The sequence below is a fragment of the Penicillium mononematosum genome, assembly GCF_028829835.1.
Source record: "Penicillium mononematosum strain IBT 11891 chromosome Unknown utg000002l:1.0-8112719.0:1.0-8118358.0, whole genome shotgun sequence".
NCBI classification, from domain to species: domain Eukaryota; kingdom Fungi; phylum Ascomycota; class Eurotiomycetes; order Eurotiales; family Aspergillaceae; genus Penicillium; species Penicillium mononematosum.
In genome coordinates this window covers 7,968,355-7,986,345 of record NW_026643272.1, presented here as the reverse complement: position 1 = coordinate 7,986,345, position 17,991 = coordinate 7,968,355, and the positions used below count along the sequence as shown (strand labels likewise).

Below are 17,991 nucleotides of genomic sequence, written 5' to 3'. Positions count from 1 at the left end.
CACAGTATCTTTGTATCTTTATCCGGGAATCATGCTCGTTGGTACCCTCCCTTCTGCTACGCTCTATAATGCGGTCCCCGTATTTGCTCCAGCCTATCGACCTGCAGCCTTCCCTTCACGCTTCTCCAACATCAACTGCATCGTTATCAAGTACCGCACAGATGGTACGCATGTCCGGACTCTCCTCCCAGACAACTTGACTATCGAAGACAAGCCGATCATTACAACTCGGTTAATCTCTTATGGTTGCTCGCCTATCGGACCATACCATGAGTTGCTACAAAGTGTAGAAGTGGAGTTCAACGGCACCAAATACGACTACTCACTCCTCATCATTCTGGATAATGAGGATGCGGCCTATTCGGGTCGAGAGTTGTGGGGGTCACCGAAAGTACTGGGCTCCTTCGACTTCCCCAAGACGGAGTGGACGGGTTTTATCGGGGTCGTGTATGTCGCCCAAGCGACTTCCCCATCGCAGATATCCTCTTCAAACCAACCGTACTGTTGGATATAGAGGAACATGTCGAACCGGGTTTAAATACTCTGTTCTTGCGCATCCTCCCTTCCCCGATGCCCGACAAGACGCCTCACATACGTCAATTCACCGAGGTGGAATTCAAGCTACAGCACCGGCAGATCTGGGAGGGTGTGGCATCAATCAACTTCCCTTCTCAGTCTATGTTTGATCCCCTCCATCTCACACCTGTAGAGGAGTATATCTCGGCGCACTATTCCAGAGGGACATCTGCTACAATTACACCGGTCGATATTCACAACTTCTAAACTCTAGTTGGTTTACAATGAAATTGATGTAATCAAAAATCTTATAACTACCTGGCTTTAATACACTTTCGTACGGCTATGCTCTATTTGACATACATTTGTATAACCCTTAGTCTATATCCAATGGCAATGTGTAAATCTTCAGTTGCGTATCTCCTCGATATTTATTTCGTTGACTCTAATCCCAACCCATATCCACCCTTCACATATGAAATAGGGATAGTATAACAGCTCCCCTGCCATAAAACACTAAACATAGATACTAGTGATAATATTGGATCATTCCAACATACATGACTAAAGGTTCAAGTATGCAGTCAATATGGAATGATTTGACCTTGCTGCATATGAAGTATCAACAGGCAACTCACCGCTTCGAATCGTTCTCGTTTCAAGCTGTCAATAGTGACATATATATATTTCTATTTTTGTACGAATATTTCATTCATTCACCCTTTTGGAATATTCCTTTACACCATGTTGATGTCTCTGCGCTCCATATTATCCGATCGTTCTTCAATTGCCCTGTTCTTAGCCTTGACACTTTTGAGAACCATGCCTCTTGGAGCTTCAACCCAATCACATCATTTCTTGGTTGCCTTGAAGACCCTGCAATCAGCTATTTATGGCCTCATTGGTTTGAATCTGATCAAAGCACTCAGCCAGTGGGTCACAAGGAGAAGCATCAACAACTTTGTTGACGATCCAACTTGGGACTGGCCCAACGAGACCGCGGTAGTTACCGGAGGGTCAAGTGGCATTGGAGCGGAAATTGTGCGTGAACTTGCAAAAAGGAAGATCAAAACAATTATATTGGATATCAACAAGCCAATTTCAAAACTGGGTACGTACATTCTAATGTTTTGCAGTTATATCCCTAACCCAAAGAAAGAAGGTGTGACCTTTTACCAAGTCAATCTCACCTCCTCCTCGGCAATATCGGAATTTGCATCCACAGTCAAGCGAAAGCACGGCGACCCTTCCATATTAATCAATAATGCTGGAACCGGGACAGCTCAAACGATACTAAGTGAGAGCGAATCTGAACGCCGGCGAGTGTTCGAAGTCAACACATTGTGCCATTTTACACTGGTGCAGCAATTTCTACCGGCTATGATAGAGAAGAATCACGGTCACATAATGACAATAGCAAGTACGGGAAGTTTCTACTCCCAAGCCCAAAATGTGTCCTATGCCTGTTCGAAGGCGGCAGCCATGGCTTTTAATGAAGGACTTGGCCAAGAGCTTCGGGCTCGTTTCAATGCACGGAGGGTTCGAACTTCGTAAGTTGCGCCTTGCGCCTTATGTTGAATAGGAATATACTGACTTGGCCTCAGAATTATCTATCCAGACTTTGTGCGTACCCCGCTGGTTCAGGCCTTGACAAGTAAAGGGCTGGAGTTTCCCTTGAATGTTCTTGAGCCTAGTGAAGTGGCAGCCGAGGCTGTAAAAATTATTCTGTCTACTTACGGAAGTAGTCTTGTTCTTCCTAGGAGTATGAGCTATCTCGCACTTCTTCGAGGTCTACCATCTTGGATCCAGAGAATCGTTCAGACAATGGACCCAGATCCACTGGCGCTTGCAAACATATAGTTCTATATCAGCAAAGAGTGTCTTATTCTTAAGGATTAAATATAAAACTTGGAAAATATTTGAGCCAAAAGGGTTTATCACCTATTTTTCTAGGTTCTGTAAGCTCAACATTGCAAAGTAACGCCCTCGTCTTCGTATGAGCTCAGCGTGTGTCCCAGATTCAACGATTACACCGTCCTCTAGGAAGCAGATGAGGTCCGCATTCTGGACAGCACTCAAGCGATGGGCAATTGCAACTGTCGTCCGCTGCTTTGCGGCTTGGTCTAGGCGCAGCCTGGACGACACTTTGGGATTCCGAATCCAGCGCCGAAGTGACTTCATCTAGTAACAAGACACTGGGCCGTCTCAGAAGGGCCCGCGCAATTGCTAGTCGCTGTTTCTGGCCACCGGAGAAGTTGTTTCCCTTTCCTCCACACATCGTATTGAATCCGAGACTGTATGGTCAAGTCAGTTGCTGCTAGTGATTATTATTTGGTGGATGACCTACGGCAGTGAATGGATAAAATCAAGGATATTCGCATCCTTGCAGATGGTCTCCAATTCTTCCTGGGAATACTTCGATGCATCGAGTCCGAGGAGCAGATTATCTCGGATGGTGCCTTGGAAGAGTGTGGGCTCTTGATTCACGAGTGCCACTTGATTGCGGTATGCGCTCATATCCATTGAGGAGAGATCCAGACCATCCATTGTGACAAGGCCGGCTAGTGGATGGTAGAAACGCTCTAAAAGTGCAACAATGGTGCTTTTCCCGCATCCACTGGGTCCAACTAGGGCGATGTATTTACCCTTGTGTACAGTGAGATCGAGACCGTTTAGTACTTGCCGATCGGGACGCGTAGGATACGAAAAGTGGACATTCCGGAATTCAATGGTTCCTTGCAAAAGAGGTTGAGGTTCGACAAAGTCCAATCGGCGCCGTGGTTGTCGATCCAATAGCCCTTTAAGTCGGGTGGCCGAAAGCTTTGCCTTTGCGAGATCTGGCGAGCTGCTAAATATCGAGCCAGCAGCATCACCGCAAATGTTAACAGCAGCAAAACTCAGGATAAACTGAAACAATCCATACTCCCCGCTGATCACGAGGGTGCCACCATACCATAAGCCAAGTGCAGTACACAGCAAGGGTGCCGATTGTGAAAACGCGAAGAGGCCCGAAGATGTCAGGCTTGAGCGAATGCTCTTCGAGTCTTGTTCGGCTAGCTTATCGTGGAATACTGCTGCAACCCTGGACTCACGATTCAGAGATATGACGGTGCGGATGGCCGAGACCGCTTCACTGGCCAATGATGCTGTTTCTTGATACACTTGGCGAAGATGGGCCTCAAGCTGAGCCATGACGCGGAATCGAAGGAATCCACACATCAAAAGAACAGGTACTGTAGCTGCACCGACAAGTCCAAGTTTCCATCCGACAGCTATGCTGGTTGCGATGGCACCGATGAGAGTTGTCAGTGCCATGATGTAATTCCCAATCGCGTAGCAACCCATGCCTGCCATACTGGCTGGCTCAGTTCCGAGAAATGACACCAATGCGCCCACACCGTGCTCCTCCATGTCAAAGAAAGACATGTCTTTGTCGAGAAGGGCCCGGAAGGAGAGGTCACCGAGACGACGGATAAGCCTCTCTGTACATTTTCCGAGAGCAGAAGCTTGAGCCGAGTAGGCGAAGAACTGTACGAGAGCCAGGACGACATGCATTCCAGCCCATAGATTTGTCTCAGACCGAAGCTGCGGGAATTCAGCGGGAGGTCTGGCGAGTGCCACAAGACATTTGGCTAGAAACACTGCCTGGACGGGTGCTCCAGCTCCTGTTTGGATTGAAGCGAGAAACCCCATTGACACCAATATCATAGAGTCCTTGTGGAAACTATTCACAAACCTCAGAAGGGTCTGCATCGAATACTGATGGCGTGGCCGATCCAGACTCTCGAGAGTATCTGCGCCCTTATGCATTGTGCCAAATAAAGGACTTCCGCTTCCGCCAAGCGGCGGATGCTCCTTTTCTGTCTCTTCATCGACAGACTTAACATGATGGATGCAAACCCCCAAAGAATCATCATCGTCGGGAGATTTCTTCTCGCTCAAGTTAACAGCCTGTGATTTGGCCAGCCGACTATAAACTCCATTTATATTTTGAAGAAAGTCATGAGTGCCTTGTTCAACAAGCTGACCTCCAGACAAGACGATAATCTTGTCCGCGGATTTGACAGTTGACAAGCGATGAGCTACAACAATCGTCGTTCTCCCTTGAGACGCTTTTTCGATTGCAGCTTGAACAATGGATTCACTCGTCGAGTCCAAGGCCGAGGTGGCTTCATCAAGGAGAAGAATTCGAGGATCGGAAATGAGGGCGCGAGCGATGGCAATGCGCTGTTTCTGGCCACCAGAAAGCAACACGCCGGCCTCGCCGACAAGGGTATCGTAGCCGTCAGGTAATTTGGTGATAAAGTCGTGGGCATTTGCGAGGCGAGTGGCATCATAAACAATATTTTCGATATCTTCCTTTGATGCGTTTTCATCCCGCGTGCCAACCAGGCCATACCGGATGTTCTCGAAGATAGTCGTAGCAAACAATGTCGGTGATTGTTGGACCAGCGAGATTTGCTGTCTCAACCAATTTGGGCTCAATTCTGAGAGGTTGTGACCGTCCAAGAGAATATCGCCGGCAACGGGGTCATAGAAACGCTCGAGAAGTTCGATTATTGTACTTTTTCCGGATCCGGATGGTCCAACTATAGCTGTCGTTTTTCCTGGCTCAATATCCAAGCTCAAGTTGTCCAAAACGACGATATCTGGTCTTGAGGGGTAAATGTGTCTCACATTTTGCAACTCAATATGACCAAGCACACTGTCCAACCTTCCTTCAGAAGAACGATTGGCGGTCCCTGGAGGCCTTCGGTCGATGGTGCTGTACAGTCTCGATCCAGCAGCCGTGGCAATAGTAAATACTTGAAGTGGAGGAACGATGCCACCGAGACAGGCGATACCGGTCACGGTCGCGAGGATAATTGTCAAGATATCGACGTACGAGGATGTGCCCGCTACTAGGAAGCGCGAACCCATCCAGAACCCTAAACCGATAGCCAGGTAAATAACGGCAAAAACAGCACCGAGCAGGGCGCCAGATATCAGCCTGGCATTATTTGCAAAGCGTTCAGCTTTAGCTGAGACAGCCATCGTATCGAGCCACAAGCTCAGATTGCGCATTGAGCCCCACGACCGTTCTGATGGACGAAAAGACCTCTTCGACAATGGTACCAGATTCTGCGGTCTCTCCCAACCATTGCTGGCGATACTTTGTGAGCATTATACCGGCGGCAGCAAATACCAGGGCGATGCATACGAGGCTGGAGGCCAAAATGAGGGTCAACCTCCAATCTCGTATGAAACTTATGACAAAAGCTGCGACAACCGATGCGGAGCACTGGACGGCCACGCTGACTTTCTCGGAAATACCATCTCGAATCAGATTTGCGTCGGCGGAAATATGAGTGGATATTTCTCCGGCTCCGATGTTGTCGAAGAAGGCAATGTTTTGACTCAGAAGCGCGGCCAAGTACCGTTCTCTGATCCGACTCGATAATATGATGCCAGTGCGGATGAATCCGATATTCGCAATGTAGCATGACACTATTTCGCCCAGAAAAAGGTATACGAAGTAAATTGTGAAGCGCGTCAATTCGCTATTGGACCTGTCTTGGGATGATCCACCGGACCAGCTGTTTTGTATGCTGCCAATCAACAAGCCTGTTAACAGGGCCGGCATTGTTGTGATTGCCCCGGCGATGATCGCAGCAAGAAAGGATACGCCGATAATGAACAAATCTTTCTTGGTCGCATATCGGAAGAGTTGAAAGTAATTAATCTTGACTATGGGGGTTGCGATGTGTTGGGCGAGTATGTCCTGCTCCGATAGACTTGTCATACTGAAAGAGACCGAGTCAAAGAGTGAAGGTGGATGGTGAACATAACGAGAGTCAAAAGAATCAAACGAGTGATGACCTGAACATCAGTGATCTATCGCCCCCATCTGCCAAGTGACAGGGATCCCACTAGGCTCTCACGTTTTTGTTACAAAAGTTACAGTCACATAGCTCTTATAGCTCTATAAAAGCTGTATAAGCCTATATCAAAGGTTATATATAGAAAAGACCATTTCACAAATCAAGCCTTTTTTTTGGGGCCTTTTTCCTGCTGTCTGTCTACCCAACAAACTGAGGGAAAAAATATCTATATAACCAGACATCTAAAACGACTATCGGAGAAGACTACCTGAGGAGACCAGCCTACGGGCGCATACGCGACTATTCTTGCATTAATCAAAATTGTGATACCTAATATAAATTGGTTGGGTATCTATACAAAGTCCGAGAACAATAAAAATTGACCCTCCAAGAACTATAAAATGACGATTACGCCTCTGTGGAATTATAGATTAGCAGCATCTTGTCTGATTCGACCTTTGATTTTCACTTCTATCAATTAGATATTTTCTTGCATTCTATATCTCTAAAATGCTGTAAGAGGACACTCTTGTTTTACCGCTAGTTATATTCGGCCAATAATGATCCTAATACATATAATAACCCCTGGAGAAATGAACGGGGGTATTATAGGTCTTTATGTAGCTAAGGATCAACAGGACCAATAAAAGACTGCTGTACTGTCTTCTCTGTCGTCATATATGTGAACCCTTCAAAATATCAGGCAATGATAATTAGCCTGTGACGCGACACGTCACTGTTTCAGATTTGAGATCCAGAAGATATACTATGTACAACATACATCTCGAATCAAAACAATTGATGAGCCTTCGAAAATAATATTTAAACATAGATTTGTTCCGTAGCATTAACGGTAACTTTTAGTATCCCAACCATGGCTGATAAACTCCAGCTACCTCGAGTCCTCTGCCTTCATGGTATGTCATTCAACATAAGGTTGGACTTTGTACTTCGTAGTAACTTTTCATCTAACAATGACCTAGGGGTTGGCTCCAACGCGGATGTGTTGTTTCTCCAGACTCGAGTTCTACGCGATAGGTTGTCCTTGTCCTTTCGTTTCGTCTTCGCCAACGGTCCTTTCTTCTGCGAAGCCGGGCCAGGGATGCTCCCCGTCTATGGAGGCGCTGATCCCTTTCGACGATGGTTTCGATGGTCACCCTCACATCGAGTACTCAAGCCAAAGTACCACATAGAAGCGATCAGAAAATGCCTCGAAGATGCAATGGCTGGAGACGATGAAACTGGTGGATGTGGACCGTGGGTTGGTCTTTTGGGCTTTAGTCAAGGGGCAAGACTAAGCGCCTCTATCCTATTCGAGTCTCAGAGACGCCAGGAATCTCAACAAAAGGGCGAGAAAACGGGGGGGCTACGAGGGGGATTTGGATTCCATGCTCTGGAGTCAACACTGGCAGTTCGCAGTATTGTTCTCCGGTCCCGCGCCGCTCGTCGCACTCTCGCCTGACATTGGCGATCTACCATTGCAGAGTCCGACCGAATTAGATCTTTCTCACAAAGAGTTGGATAAGCTAGATCCCACCGGAAAATTAGCGATTGAAAGGCCAACACTTCACGTCATAGGCGTTCAGGACGAATGGGCCCCTTCACAGAGGAGACTTCACGACATATACTGTTCGGAAGACTCGAAAAGTCTACTGGAATGGGATGGAGATCACCGAATTCCTATGCAGTCGCCAGAAATAGAACAAATCTGTGCAAGAATGTTAGTAATGGCGGGCAAGAAAACAGCATAAGCTTTTTTTAAATAGAAGACGTATATATTCCCTGCATGGAAATTCAGAGATGCTACGTCAAAAAAGGTCTTTTGTCTCGTCACCTAGCTCCGACCCTAGAAACCACAGATATCACAGTGTTTAAGTAGAATTATGCCATCCGCTGCCCGACCAAATTCTGTTCTTTGCCGCATCTACAGCATCAGGAGACCACCAGTAGCACTAATAGACTGCCCTGTTATCCATTGGCTTTGTGGACCAGCAAGGAATGAGACGAGGCGTGCGATTTCTTGCGGAGACGCGACCCGTCCCTCCATTGGAGTCGCAGCGGCCACTCCCCGGTGAAAGTTGGCAGACTCCTCATCATCCGTAATGTCCTGCAACATGTCCGTGTCTGTCAAACCGGGCAGAACGGCATTCACGCTGTGGCCATAGGGACCGATGACCGCAGCGAGAGATCGGGTGAAAGCTTCCAATCCGGCTTTGGATGCAGTGTACACTCCGTACAAAGGTCCTCCGGTACGAGAAACAATGGAACTGATGTTTATAATTCGACCGGGGCGACGAAGGTGAGGTACGACGGCTTGCGAGAGGAAGAACGCGCCTCGCAAATTGACATTGATACCTCGGTCGAAGTCTTCCACAGTTGTTTCGAGGAATGGTTTCCGGACACTCGTACCCGCATTGTTGACGAGGATGTCAATTCCTGGACCAAATGCTGCTAGTGTTTGGTCGACAATGATCTGCGGCGCATTGGCATGTGCGATATCGACCTGAATCTTGATGGCGCCTGCCCCATTTCCCAGGTCATTGACTTGAGCCACAATTTCCTGAGCTGCCGGTTCACTGGTAGTCGACACAAATGTGATTGCTATCTGTGTTGGCCGTTAGCATTTGTGACCTTGGGAGTCTTAGAAGGGGGTGATATCCCTTGGCGCCTTGTTTAGCGAGATCCAGCGCGATCGCCGCCCCAATACCGCGTGAGGCACCAGTGACAATAGCGACCTTTCCTTCCAGTACGTTCATTGTAGAACAGTAGACTTGAATCAAAAAGAATCTTGCGATTCATGCTTTTACATATTCGTATTGATATAGGAGGGTTTGTTGCTTGTGAGACAATCCTGAATGGAGACCGGCTCTTACGAGCTGATTTATGCATGTGGACATAAGTTGGGAATGTGTGTACCTTGGACAATTTGTGTTGTACGCAATTTGAAACGCGTTGTATCTGGCTTCAATTTTCACGTAGCATAATCTAGTACTCTCATAAATCTCTGTCGGGAATTTGACTATCGTTCGCCCAGAGGTATGCTTGTATCCTTCTCTCTTGGATATCAAAAGCCACATGCGGAGTACAACGGCGGTCATCTACGCGCGCGGTTTGTATACATCAGGGTCCATCGAGTGGATACGATACATGTACCACGGTGGCAGAGCCCGTAGGTACGTTAACCAAGAGTTGCTTGGAGGCAAAATGAGTCTGCCGGCATCGCCACTCAATACTTGCTTCACCACTTGGTCGGCCACATACTCGGGCTCGAGAAGGAGCTCCGGAAAGTCGTGCAGTGTGGTAAGCTTCTTGACCATATCAGTGCGGACATAGTGAGGAAAGACGATGCTAGGGTAATAAAATCGTTAGCCTCTGCTAGACAGGGTTGGGGATAGTAACGGTCACATACGTTGTTCTGACCCGCCGAGCATTGTAGCGCATACGTAATTCCTGAGCAACGCCTTCGTGGAAGGCCATAATGGCTGCTTTGGTACTGGCATAGGTGACAAGCTGTGTAGTTGAGATGAAGCTTGATGCGCTTGCCATGGTCACGATATGACCATGGTTGCGCTTGGCCATTGCAGGAAGAAATTCTTGAACGAGTCGCATTTGGGCGAACACATTGATTTCAAACTGAAGCTTTCGGTGCTGTATATTCTCCTCGACAATGTTTTCTGCTATCGCTATGCCCGCATTGTTGATCAGAATGGAAGGATCACCCAGGTCCGCTCGGACTTGCCGAGCGGCTGATAGGATTGACTCCTCCGATGTCACGTCGACGTGATAGTATTGCACTGAGGGTTGTTCTATGTAGGCGTCAAAAAAGATGCTCTAGATATGTCAACCTTGTATACTCGAACCCAAACTCACCGAGTAGCTCAGCCGGAGGTGAAGCAATATCCCAAATGACTACCGCTACTCCACGATCTGAAAGTCTGCGCACAATTTCAGCACCGATGCCATTGGAGCCGCCAGTTATGAGGACAATCTCCTTTGTCCAGTCCCACGACTTGTCCGTCTGGAAGTTGTTCAAACTCCGGGTGGAGAGGTGTGAATTGATGCGGTGCAACAACTTCCAAATACCCAAAACACAAGCAGGAATTAGAAAAGACTTGGAGGAAAGAAAGGGTCTCATGGAAACAAGGACGCGCAAGAAGATTGTTGGAAAAGAAGCCATGGTGATGGGTAAGCTAGAGTTTGATGGTTTGACTCAATGTGAAGAAAAGATAGAAAAGATAGGTGAAACGGGAAAAGGCAGGTGTGGCAGTTAAAAAGCAGTTGAGTGACGATGGTTGTTCGAATCTATCTCACATTTTCAAGCATTTTGTGGCCTTTCTGTGTTGAGAATCCCATTCGCACAAATAGCCTACAATTGCAGTGATCGAGAACCTTGATAGTTTGGGATGTTTTAGAAAGCTACGTGGATGACTAGGCACGTCCTTAGGTGCTGAAGGGATATTAGTATTGAAGAATAACAGATTTTTAACGATATATATATAGTAATCTTCAGTAAGTACTATTTGGAGTGGATGCCGGGAATTCCATCAAGCTGCAGCATCAGCGGCTTCCCTTTTGGACATGACACTATCTACAATCTTCTCCAGGGTATCCAGTTTGGCGTATTCTTGAACCCGGAATTTCAGACGGAAAACCCGCCCAATCCACGAGTAAAGCTCCATGGCTGTTAAGCTGTCGAGCCCGAGCGCGACGATGGTTTGGCCGTCGAGAATGTCCGATACGGGCATGAGCTGCAGCTCCGCCACTTTGTTTCGGACAGCGTTTAGGAGGATGCGGGTCGCTTCAGCCTTGTCGTCGGTCTGGTCAAGTACATGAGACAGCGAAGTGTCGGTGGAAAGAGCAGTCGATTTTGGATTTGTCTCCTGATCTTTGGCATGGCGCATCACCAAAGCAGAGAACCGAGGATCTTTTGCGTAGGGTGGCAGCTTTCGAGCAGCGCCGAATCCTGCGCCGGTTATTGAGAAACCATCACAGGATGAACCAGTTATCCCGGAGATGGCGGCAGAGAGGAGAGCAAGTACATCTTGAGTAGTAAGTATTTCTCCCTCGTATTCGTCGACATACTTCAGTTTCTGCAAATTCTCGGCGTTTTCAGCCATGTAACCAGCATCTACCACAGCCGTCAGAGCAAGTGCAGTAGCCGGGAGACCCTGCTGTATGCGGTACTTTGCGAAAGAATCCAAGAACGTGTTAGCAGCTGCGTACGACGAGTGCCCGGGCGTGCCCATCACACCAGCAACCGATGAAATGAGCACAAAGAAGTCAAGAGGCGCGTTACTGAGGGCGTGGTGAAGGTTCCATGTGCCATAAACCTTTGGTTGAATCACAGCAATGAAATCTTTTTGAGATACAGAGCTGAAGACACCCCCCTGTAAATTGGTCAAAATTGGTACGGTCGGGGGCAAAATCTGAAACGAGCTGTATATACCTTGAACACCATCGCGGCGTTGATGACTCCTTTGACGACCCCTTTTTCGATAGTACACCGGTCAACCACTTGTTGCAACTGCTGCTTATCTGTAACATCGCAAGGCAGCAAGAAGATATCAGCTCCCAAGGCAGCCAAGTCCTCTACAAGCGCGCTCACTTCGGAGCTCATGGATGTGCTGCGGGAGACCAAGCCAATTTTCCGGGCTCCATTATTCACCATCCATCTAGTGATGACACGGCCAAGGCCACCTCCACCACCCACGAGCAGATATACAGCTGCTGGGTCAAGTTTGGGCAAAGCAGGCCGTGCCGGTGTGGTCTGGATAAGAGTCAGTAGGGCGAGCTTTCGTATACAAGAGGAAGAACTCATTACCTTTATTATCTCACCTTCCGTGGGTACAAGCACATTCCTCGCCGGATCACGGAGAGAGACAGTTGCGAGTGTTTCCGGCAAATGGTCCAGTCGAACCGTGTGGATTAGCGAGAGGCCACTGGCAAGATCGTGCGAGAAGAGGCCGGCTACCGCATCCAGCGCAGCGCTCATTCGAGCGGGAAGGCTGTCAGCTACGGCAGACAGAGACGCGCCAGAGATACTGCAGCCTGCGTGTAGACAAGGTGCAGAGTCCGGCATCAGCTCGCCAATCTGCACAAACCGCCCCAAGGGCGCCAGGACCCGAGAGACACGGGCACCATCATTATTGGTGCCTGGAATGGGATTGAGCACCACGTCCACCGGTGGCACCTCGTTGAGGCTACCGGTAATATGGTCGGGCGGTGGGTTAACAGATAATACAGCCTCATGATATGAGGGCGAATCGATGATAGCGTAGACATAGGCGCCCGCCGCTTTCGCAACCTGCACCGCCGCCTGACCTACGGCGGACCCGGCTGCAAGAACTGCGACCCTATCGCCCTCGCGCACTCGGCCGACTTCGATGAGAGCAAGCTGAGCAGCGCCAAATGTGGCTGGTAGTGCCGCAGCTGTTTCTAGTGTTATGGCAGCTGGCACAAGGGCAAGGCTCGTTTCACGCGCGCAAGCAAAAGTTCCAAATGCGCCGTAGGTATTTGCCAGACCGAACACTTTGTCACCCATATTCACGCGCGTGACTTTATCACCGCAACGAACCACAGTACCACTGCACTCGCGCCCCTGAAGGGCTTTGATGTCTTCAGCGCCAATTCCAGTCGCTGCCACCTGGATCTCCACCTCATAATCGGCCAGCTGTGGCACGGGGTCTACTCGCTGAAGATACAGCGAGTCGGCCAGCCCCGGCTGTTGTAGTCCAAATATGCCGCGAGTATCGGGCTTGAAGGCTTCATCCTGGGGAGGAGCGACGCCTGTGGCAGCATGTGTGTTGCAAGCCAGCTCGTTGTCGTGCACAATGCGCGAACAAAGGAGCTCGCCGCTGCTCTCCGTGAACTCCATCTCCATGTTGGGATCGGCCTTCTTCGCCGCGACGGCAAGATGGCCAGCAATACGCCCAACAAGGGCCGCCTGCGACGTGGCGTCGCTGGAAGTGGACGGATCGAGATCCAGGGTTGCGACCGGGGCCTGCATTTCGCTGCGGATCGTCCTGAGCAGTCCGACTGCCATTCCTGCTATCGGGTTTGTTGCCCGGTGGAAGGCACCACGAGTGACCCAGACCACGGCTTCACAAGTCGTAAGAGTGTGCTTGATATTATCGAAGGAGGCCTCATCGACACTTCCGAGCAAGCCTTCGCCGACGTCTAATACAACACAGAACTTAGCTTCGACGGGCAGTGATTGAGATACAGGCACGGCGGAGGTGCCAAATTCGTGGCTGAGGATACGCGCCAGGTCGCTGTCATCCCCTGGCCCCTGCAATATGTGCCATTTGGTGGCGTCTGTCGGAAGCTGCGCAGCGGGCTGCCATTCTACCTTATAGCATCCATAGTGTGGCTCAGGCCATAGGAGCGGAAGGCCCTCTTCCACACTTAAGTGGAGACCACGGATTTGAACTTGTGGATTGGACGAATTGTCCAAGTTAGCATCGATGGCATATGTTCCCCCGAGCTTTTGTGGCGCTTGCTCTGAGCAGGCCACGGTTTGCAGGACCAGGCCTGGTCTGCAGAGAACCTCGGAGCCAATGATCACCTCTTCAATGGCATTCGGGACCCAAATGTTGCTTCTGCTGCCAATAGGAGCATTCGAGGGGTCCAGGAAAGGGATGTAACTCCCGCACTGTAGCAGACCGTCTAGTGTTGTTGGGTGGATGGCATAGGTGGTCTCGTAGTGGTGAGGCATAGCAGCCTCAGTGTCCGACACTACCACTTCTGCCGTAGTCTTACCGCTCCCATACCACAAGTTGTGCACATTGCGGAATGTGCCAGTACGACGCGGGCCGGCCTTTGCTGATCCCTGATAAAGCAGCGGGCTGCCGACGCGGCTGTGACAATCTTCACGCGCGTCGCCCCACTGTGCCAGCCCGCCCATCTCAGGCACGTCCTCCAAGTGACACCTCACAAGGGCCCTGCAGTGAGATACCCATTTTTCCTGTTCCTTGCTCCAGGTTGAGAGCTCGAATTCGTCGAAATCGCTTCCAGTTAGAGGGCGAAGTTTGATAACCAGTTCCACGCGCACTCCTTCCTCGAACACAAGGTTGTTTTGCATGCGCATATCACGCACTGTGAAACCTGCAATAACATCGTCGCTACCCCTATGTGCGATGGCGCACTGCTTGCTGGCCTCCAACGCAGCGCACACATAACCCGCGAGTGGAAAGGTAATAGATGATCCAACCTGGTGACCACGAAGCCAAGGCATATCGTCGACCTCGAAGTTGTTCGACCAGGTCATTTCGCTATCTTTCGAATGCGTCGTCGCATGGCCAAGCAGGTCGTGACGCGAAAATTGTCGCAGCAAAACGTCATCTCGAACTTTGGATTCGATCCAGTAGCGGCTACGTGTCCACGGATATGGTTTCAGGCCATCTACCAGGCGTGGACGAGAACCCTGATCTTTCCAATGACCGAAATTGACCTGCTCCATGTCAAGCCATTGGCCCAGGCCGAAGAGAGAGGCGGCTAGTTTTAGCATAGCTACGCGTGCGTTTTCTCCATGCTGCAGACATGGCAGTGTCGCCATCGCCGCTGGCGCCTGCTTCCCGAGTGCCTTCAAGATGCTTTTCGTCGCCCATGTCAGCGTGGGGTTGGGCCCAATCTCTACCACTGCATCGGGGGGTGTCTTGCTTTTCAAGAGCGCGTTCATAGCAGATGTGAATCGAACTCGGAACTTGGCGCTGCTTGCCCAGTATGATGGTTTCTTTACCGCGACTGGGTCGATCTTCCGCCCCGCCATGGCCGAGAAAAATTCAACGTTGCGACTCGTCGCGGTCGGGAAGGTGTCGGTCGTGCAAATATCCTCTTCATACTGGTCAACGAATGGCTCAAGGAAAGGTGAATGATACGGGAAGTCCACGGCCAGCCGTCTATGAGGCACCCCATCCTCCTCAAGCAGAGTCTCCAACTCATCCAACGCCACATCTTCTCCCGATACTGTGAGAGATCTGGGTGAATTCTCGCACGCCACCACCACAGTTCCAGATGTAACAATGCCCAAAAGCGGAGCGACATCCTCCATTCCGGCGCTGACAGCCATCATGCCGCCCTTGAAGTCCGGCTGTACTGTCTTGATCCTGATAGCCATCTGGCCACGAGCGTAGGCGATACGCATAGCGCCTGGCAGGGAAAGAATACCGGCGGCATATGCAGCAGCAACCTCACCACTGGAGTGGCCTACCACTGCCGCAGGCTCAACGCCCCAAGACCGTAGAAGATCCACGAGGGCAATCTGGACCGCTGTCGATGCGGCTTGGCTGACGTCGGCATCGTTTATTCGCGACGTTGTCTCAGATGCATATAACTCCTCCAGGAGTGAAAAGTTGGCACCAAACGACTCAACACAAGAGGAGGACTTTTCAAGTGATTCCGCGAAGATGGGATATTGTAACAACTCACGACCCATAGCAAAACTCTGAGCACCCTGCCCGGTGAAAGAAAAGGCAATTCTAGGTGGTCGAACAACGCGTCGCTGTAGGACTTGGGGTGAGGCCGCGCTGATGGATAAATCGTCTAATTCCGTTGCAACGAGAGCAGAACGCCAGCTAAGCAGGGATCGACGCTGACCCAGCGTGTAAGCCAAATCGCGCATACTCACGTTGGCCGCTTCGTCCGATTCAAGGAATTCAACAAACTGCTCTCTAGTCCGCGTGAGAGCCTGCTCGTCATTGGCACAAAGAACAAACAAGAAGGCCTCTCCATCGGCAGAGGTACCGTTTTGGTCCGGTAGCCCATCGGATTCCGGGGCCATCTTGATGATGCAATGTGCATTGGAACCTCCAAACCCGTAGTTGTTGATCGCGACGTACTGCTTTCCCTTGGGCCAACTTTGTGTGGTTGTCGGCACCTAGTCTCTCTTAGTACGTGGGGGACACATCAACGGAGTCTTCGGGAGCAAACCTACCGCCATATTCAGCTTGCGCAGCTCTGAGTTCATAGATTCATTCTTGAAGTTAGGGTTGGATACAACTTGACCCTTATTCAACATCAACGCAGCCTTAATTAACGAAGGGAAGCCGCTCGCTGACTCCAAATGTCCCACATTTGCCTTCACCGAGCCGAGTAGCAGTGGTTCTTCCTGCGTGCGACCTTCGCTTGAAAACACTTTGTGGATTGCTGAAATCTCAATAGGATCGCCGACTCGGGTGCCCGGCGCGTGTGCCTCGACAAAGCCGAACTCGTCAGGTCGTATATTGATGTCGGCCTGCAGCTCCTCCATCAGCTTGGCCTGCATCACTGCGTCCGGCATGGTGTAGCCATTAGTGTGGCCATTGTGGTTCACACCAATGTGTGACAGTACGCAGTGCACTCGATCATTGTCGCTCAGCGCTAAATCTAGTGACTTTAATATGATACAACCAGCACCTTCGCCGCGTGCATAACCTGAGTCCGTCTCCGGATCCAGAGCACGGGTCCTACCATCTGGGTTGAGCATGGTTAGATTGGACAGCATATTCCACCGCCAAGGTGACAAGTTGAGCGCGCATCCGGATACAATGCACATATCCGTTTCACCAGACCGGATGCTTTGCGCCGCCATCTGTAGCGCATAGAACGCTGACGAGCATGCCGTGTCAACGCTGACACTGGGACCGGTGAGATCGAACACGTTGGAGACAACATTTGACATCATACAATTGTGGCCGAGCACTCCTACCTGCGCCGGCATGGAACAAATGCTCTCTTTCAATTCGAGCGTGTAGTCGGATGTATTGGATGTTGAGAACACCCCAACCTTGGTCCCAGCGATGCTCTCCTTTGGGATTCCGGCGTTCTCCAATGCTTCGTATACACATTCAAGCACGATGCGCCCTTGTGGATCCTATATTGTATCAGCTCGAATTGCTCAACGGATGCAGATCAACATATGAGCGGGTCGTACAAACGAAACTGCGTCTGTCGCATTCATCTTGAAAAACTGGGCGTCGAAGTTGGCCACATCATCGTCGAGAAAATATCCATGATTGACGTGAATGGAGTCTTTGCGGGATTCGTTCGGGTGGTAGAATGCCTTCCAATGGAACCTGTCGTCGGGGAACTCCTTGTATCCGTCTCTGGAGTTGGTCAATAGCTTCCAAAAGTCCTCTAGTGAAGCTACATCTCCCGGCAGCCGGCATGACATGCCCACGATGGCCAGCGGCCTTGGCCGCTGTTGTATCTCAGTGATAGTCATCGGGAGCTAATTTGGCCGAGAAAATATAAAAGTTAGATTGGAGAGGTGAAAGGGAATATTTGCTGGTACAAATTTTGTTCAAGGCTTCAAATGTTCTTATAGCTTTCGCGTTTTCGCGTCACATCGCATGATGATTCGCTTCGACGCCCTGGGTCTGACTATTTTGAGATACGTAAAAGGCGAGCAAGAAGAAACATGCTCTTCTACGTTTGAAACTAGTGATCTTCGTCTCTTTCTCCTTTATCATATCTATCATCCTTGTATCAATGCCACAGTTTTTATCTATAATTCAAATTCTTATTCGCTGTACGATTTCCCCCACATCAGCTCTTTAGAGCTGGTTGTAACTGCATATTGTCTTCAGGCTTGAAGTCTACTTTTTATATTTGGGCAAGCATTCTCAGATTATGGTCG

General features: G+C 49.8%; 8 protein-coding genes across 8 annotated transcripts; 3 read left to right on the top strand and 5 right to left on the bottom strand.

Annotated features, from left to right (window-relative positions):
- Positions 1–31: 31 nt before the first annotated feature.
- N7519_004840 (acetoacetate decarboxylase family protein) lies at positions 32–783 on the top strand (the record flags this gene model as incomplete). Its single annotated transcript, XM_057291616.1, is given in 2 exon segments — positions 32–447; positions 462–783. The coding sequence occupies 2 exon segments, from the start codon at positions 32–34 to the stop codon at positions 781–783; spliced, it is 738 nt and encodes a 245-aa protein (XP_057152818.1).
- Positions 784–1,338: 555 nt separating this feature from the next.
- N7519_004839 (uncharacterized protein) lies at positions 1,339–2,174 on the top strand (the record flags this gene model as incomplete). Its single annotated transcript, XM_057291615.1, has 3 exons — positions 1,339–1,627; positions 1,676–2,066; positions 2,135–2,174. The coding sequence occupies 3 exons, from the start codon at positions 1,339–1,341 to the stop codon at positions 2,172–2,174; spliced, it is 720 nt and encodes a 239-aa protein (XP_057152817.1).
- A 362-nt stretch (positions 2,175–2,536) lies between these two features.
- On the bottom strand, positions 2,537–2,794 carry N7519_004838 (ABC transporter; the record flags this gene model as incomplete). Its single annotated transcript, XM_057291614.1, has 1 exon — positions 2,537–2,794. One exon carries the CDS (start codon positions 2,792–2,794, stop codon positions 2,537–2,539), a length of 258 nt encoding a protein of 85 aa, XP_057152816.1.
- Positions 2,795–2,859: 65 nt separating this feature from the next.
- N7519_004837 (ABC transporter B family protein) lies at positions 2,860–6,298 on the bottom strand (the record flags this gene model as incomplete). The annotated part of the gene is made up of 2 exons (XM_057291613.1): positions 2,860–5,597; positions 5,632–6,298. The coding sequence occupies 2 exons, from the start codon at positions 6,296–6,298 to the stop codon at positions 2,860–2,862; spliced, it is 3,405 nt and encodes a 1,134-aa protein (XP_057152815.1).
- A 953-nt stretch (positions 6,299–7,251) lies between these two features.
- Positions 7,252–7,839, top strand: N7519_004836 (uncharacterized protein; the record flags this gene model as incomplete). Its single annotated transcript, XM_057291612.1, has 2 exons — positions 7,252–7,294; positions 7,361–7,839. 2 exons carry the CDS (start codon positions 7,252–7,254, stop codon positions 7,837–7,839), a joined length of 522 nt encoding a protein of 173 aa, XP_057152814.1.
- A 462-nt stretch (positions 7,840–8,301) lies between these two features.
- Positions 8,302–9,133, bottom strand: N7519_004835 (3-oxoacyl-ACP reductase family protein; the record flags this gene model as incomplete). Its single annotated transcript, XM_057291611.1, has 2 exons — positions 8,302–8,953; positions 9,009–9,133. 2 exons carry the CDS (start codon positions 9,131–9,133, stop codon positions 8,302–8,304), a joined length of 777 nt encoding a protein of 258 aa, XP_057152813.1.
- Positions 9,134–9,475: 342 nt separating this feature from the next.
- Positions 9,476–10,554, bottom strand: N7519_004834 (short chain dehydrogenase/reductase-like protein; the record flags this gene model as incomplete). Its single annotated transcript, XM_057291610.1, has 3 exons — positions 9,476–9,725; positions 9,787–10,183; positions 10,248–10,554. 3 exons carry the CDS (start codon positions 10,552–10,554, stop codon positions 9,476–9,478), a joined length of 954 nt encoding a protein of 317 aa, XP_057152812.1.
- A 367-nt stretch (positions 10,555–10,921) lies between these two features.
- Positions 10,922–17,577, bottom strand: N7519_004833 (type I polyketide synthase; the record flags this gene model as incomplete). Its single annotated transcript, XM_057291609.1, has 5 exons — positions 10,922–11,764; positions 11,824–12,144; positions 12,199–16,251; positions 16,309–17,226; positions 17,287–17,577. 5 exons carry the CDS (start codon positions 17,575–17,577, stop codon positions 10,922–10,924), a joined length of 6,426 nt encoding a protein of 2,141 aa, XP_057152811.1.
- Between the last annotated feature and the right edge of the window lie 414 nt (positions 17,578–17,991).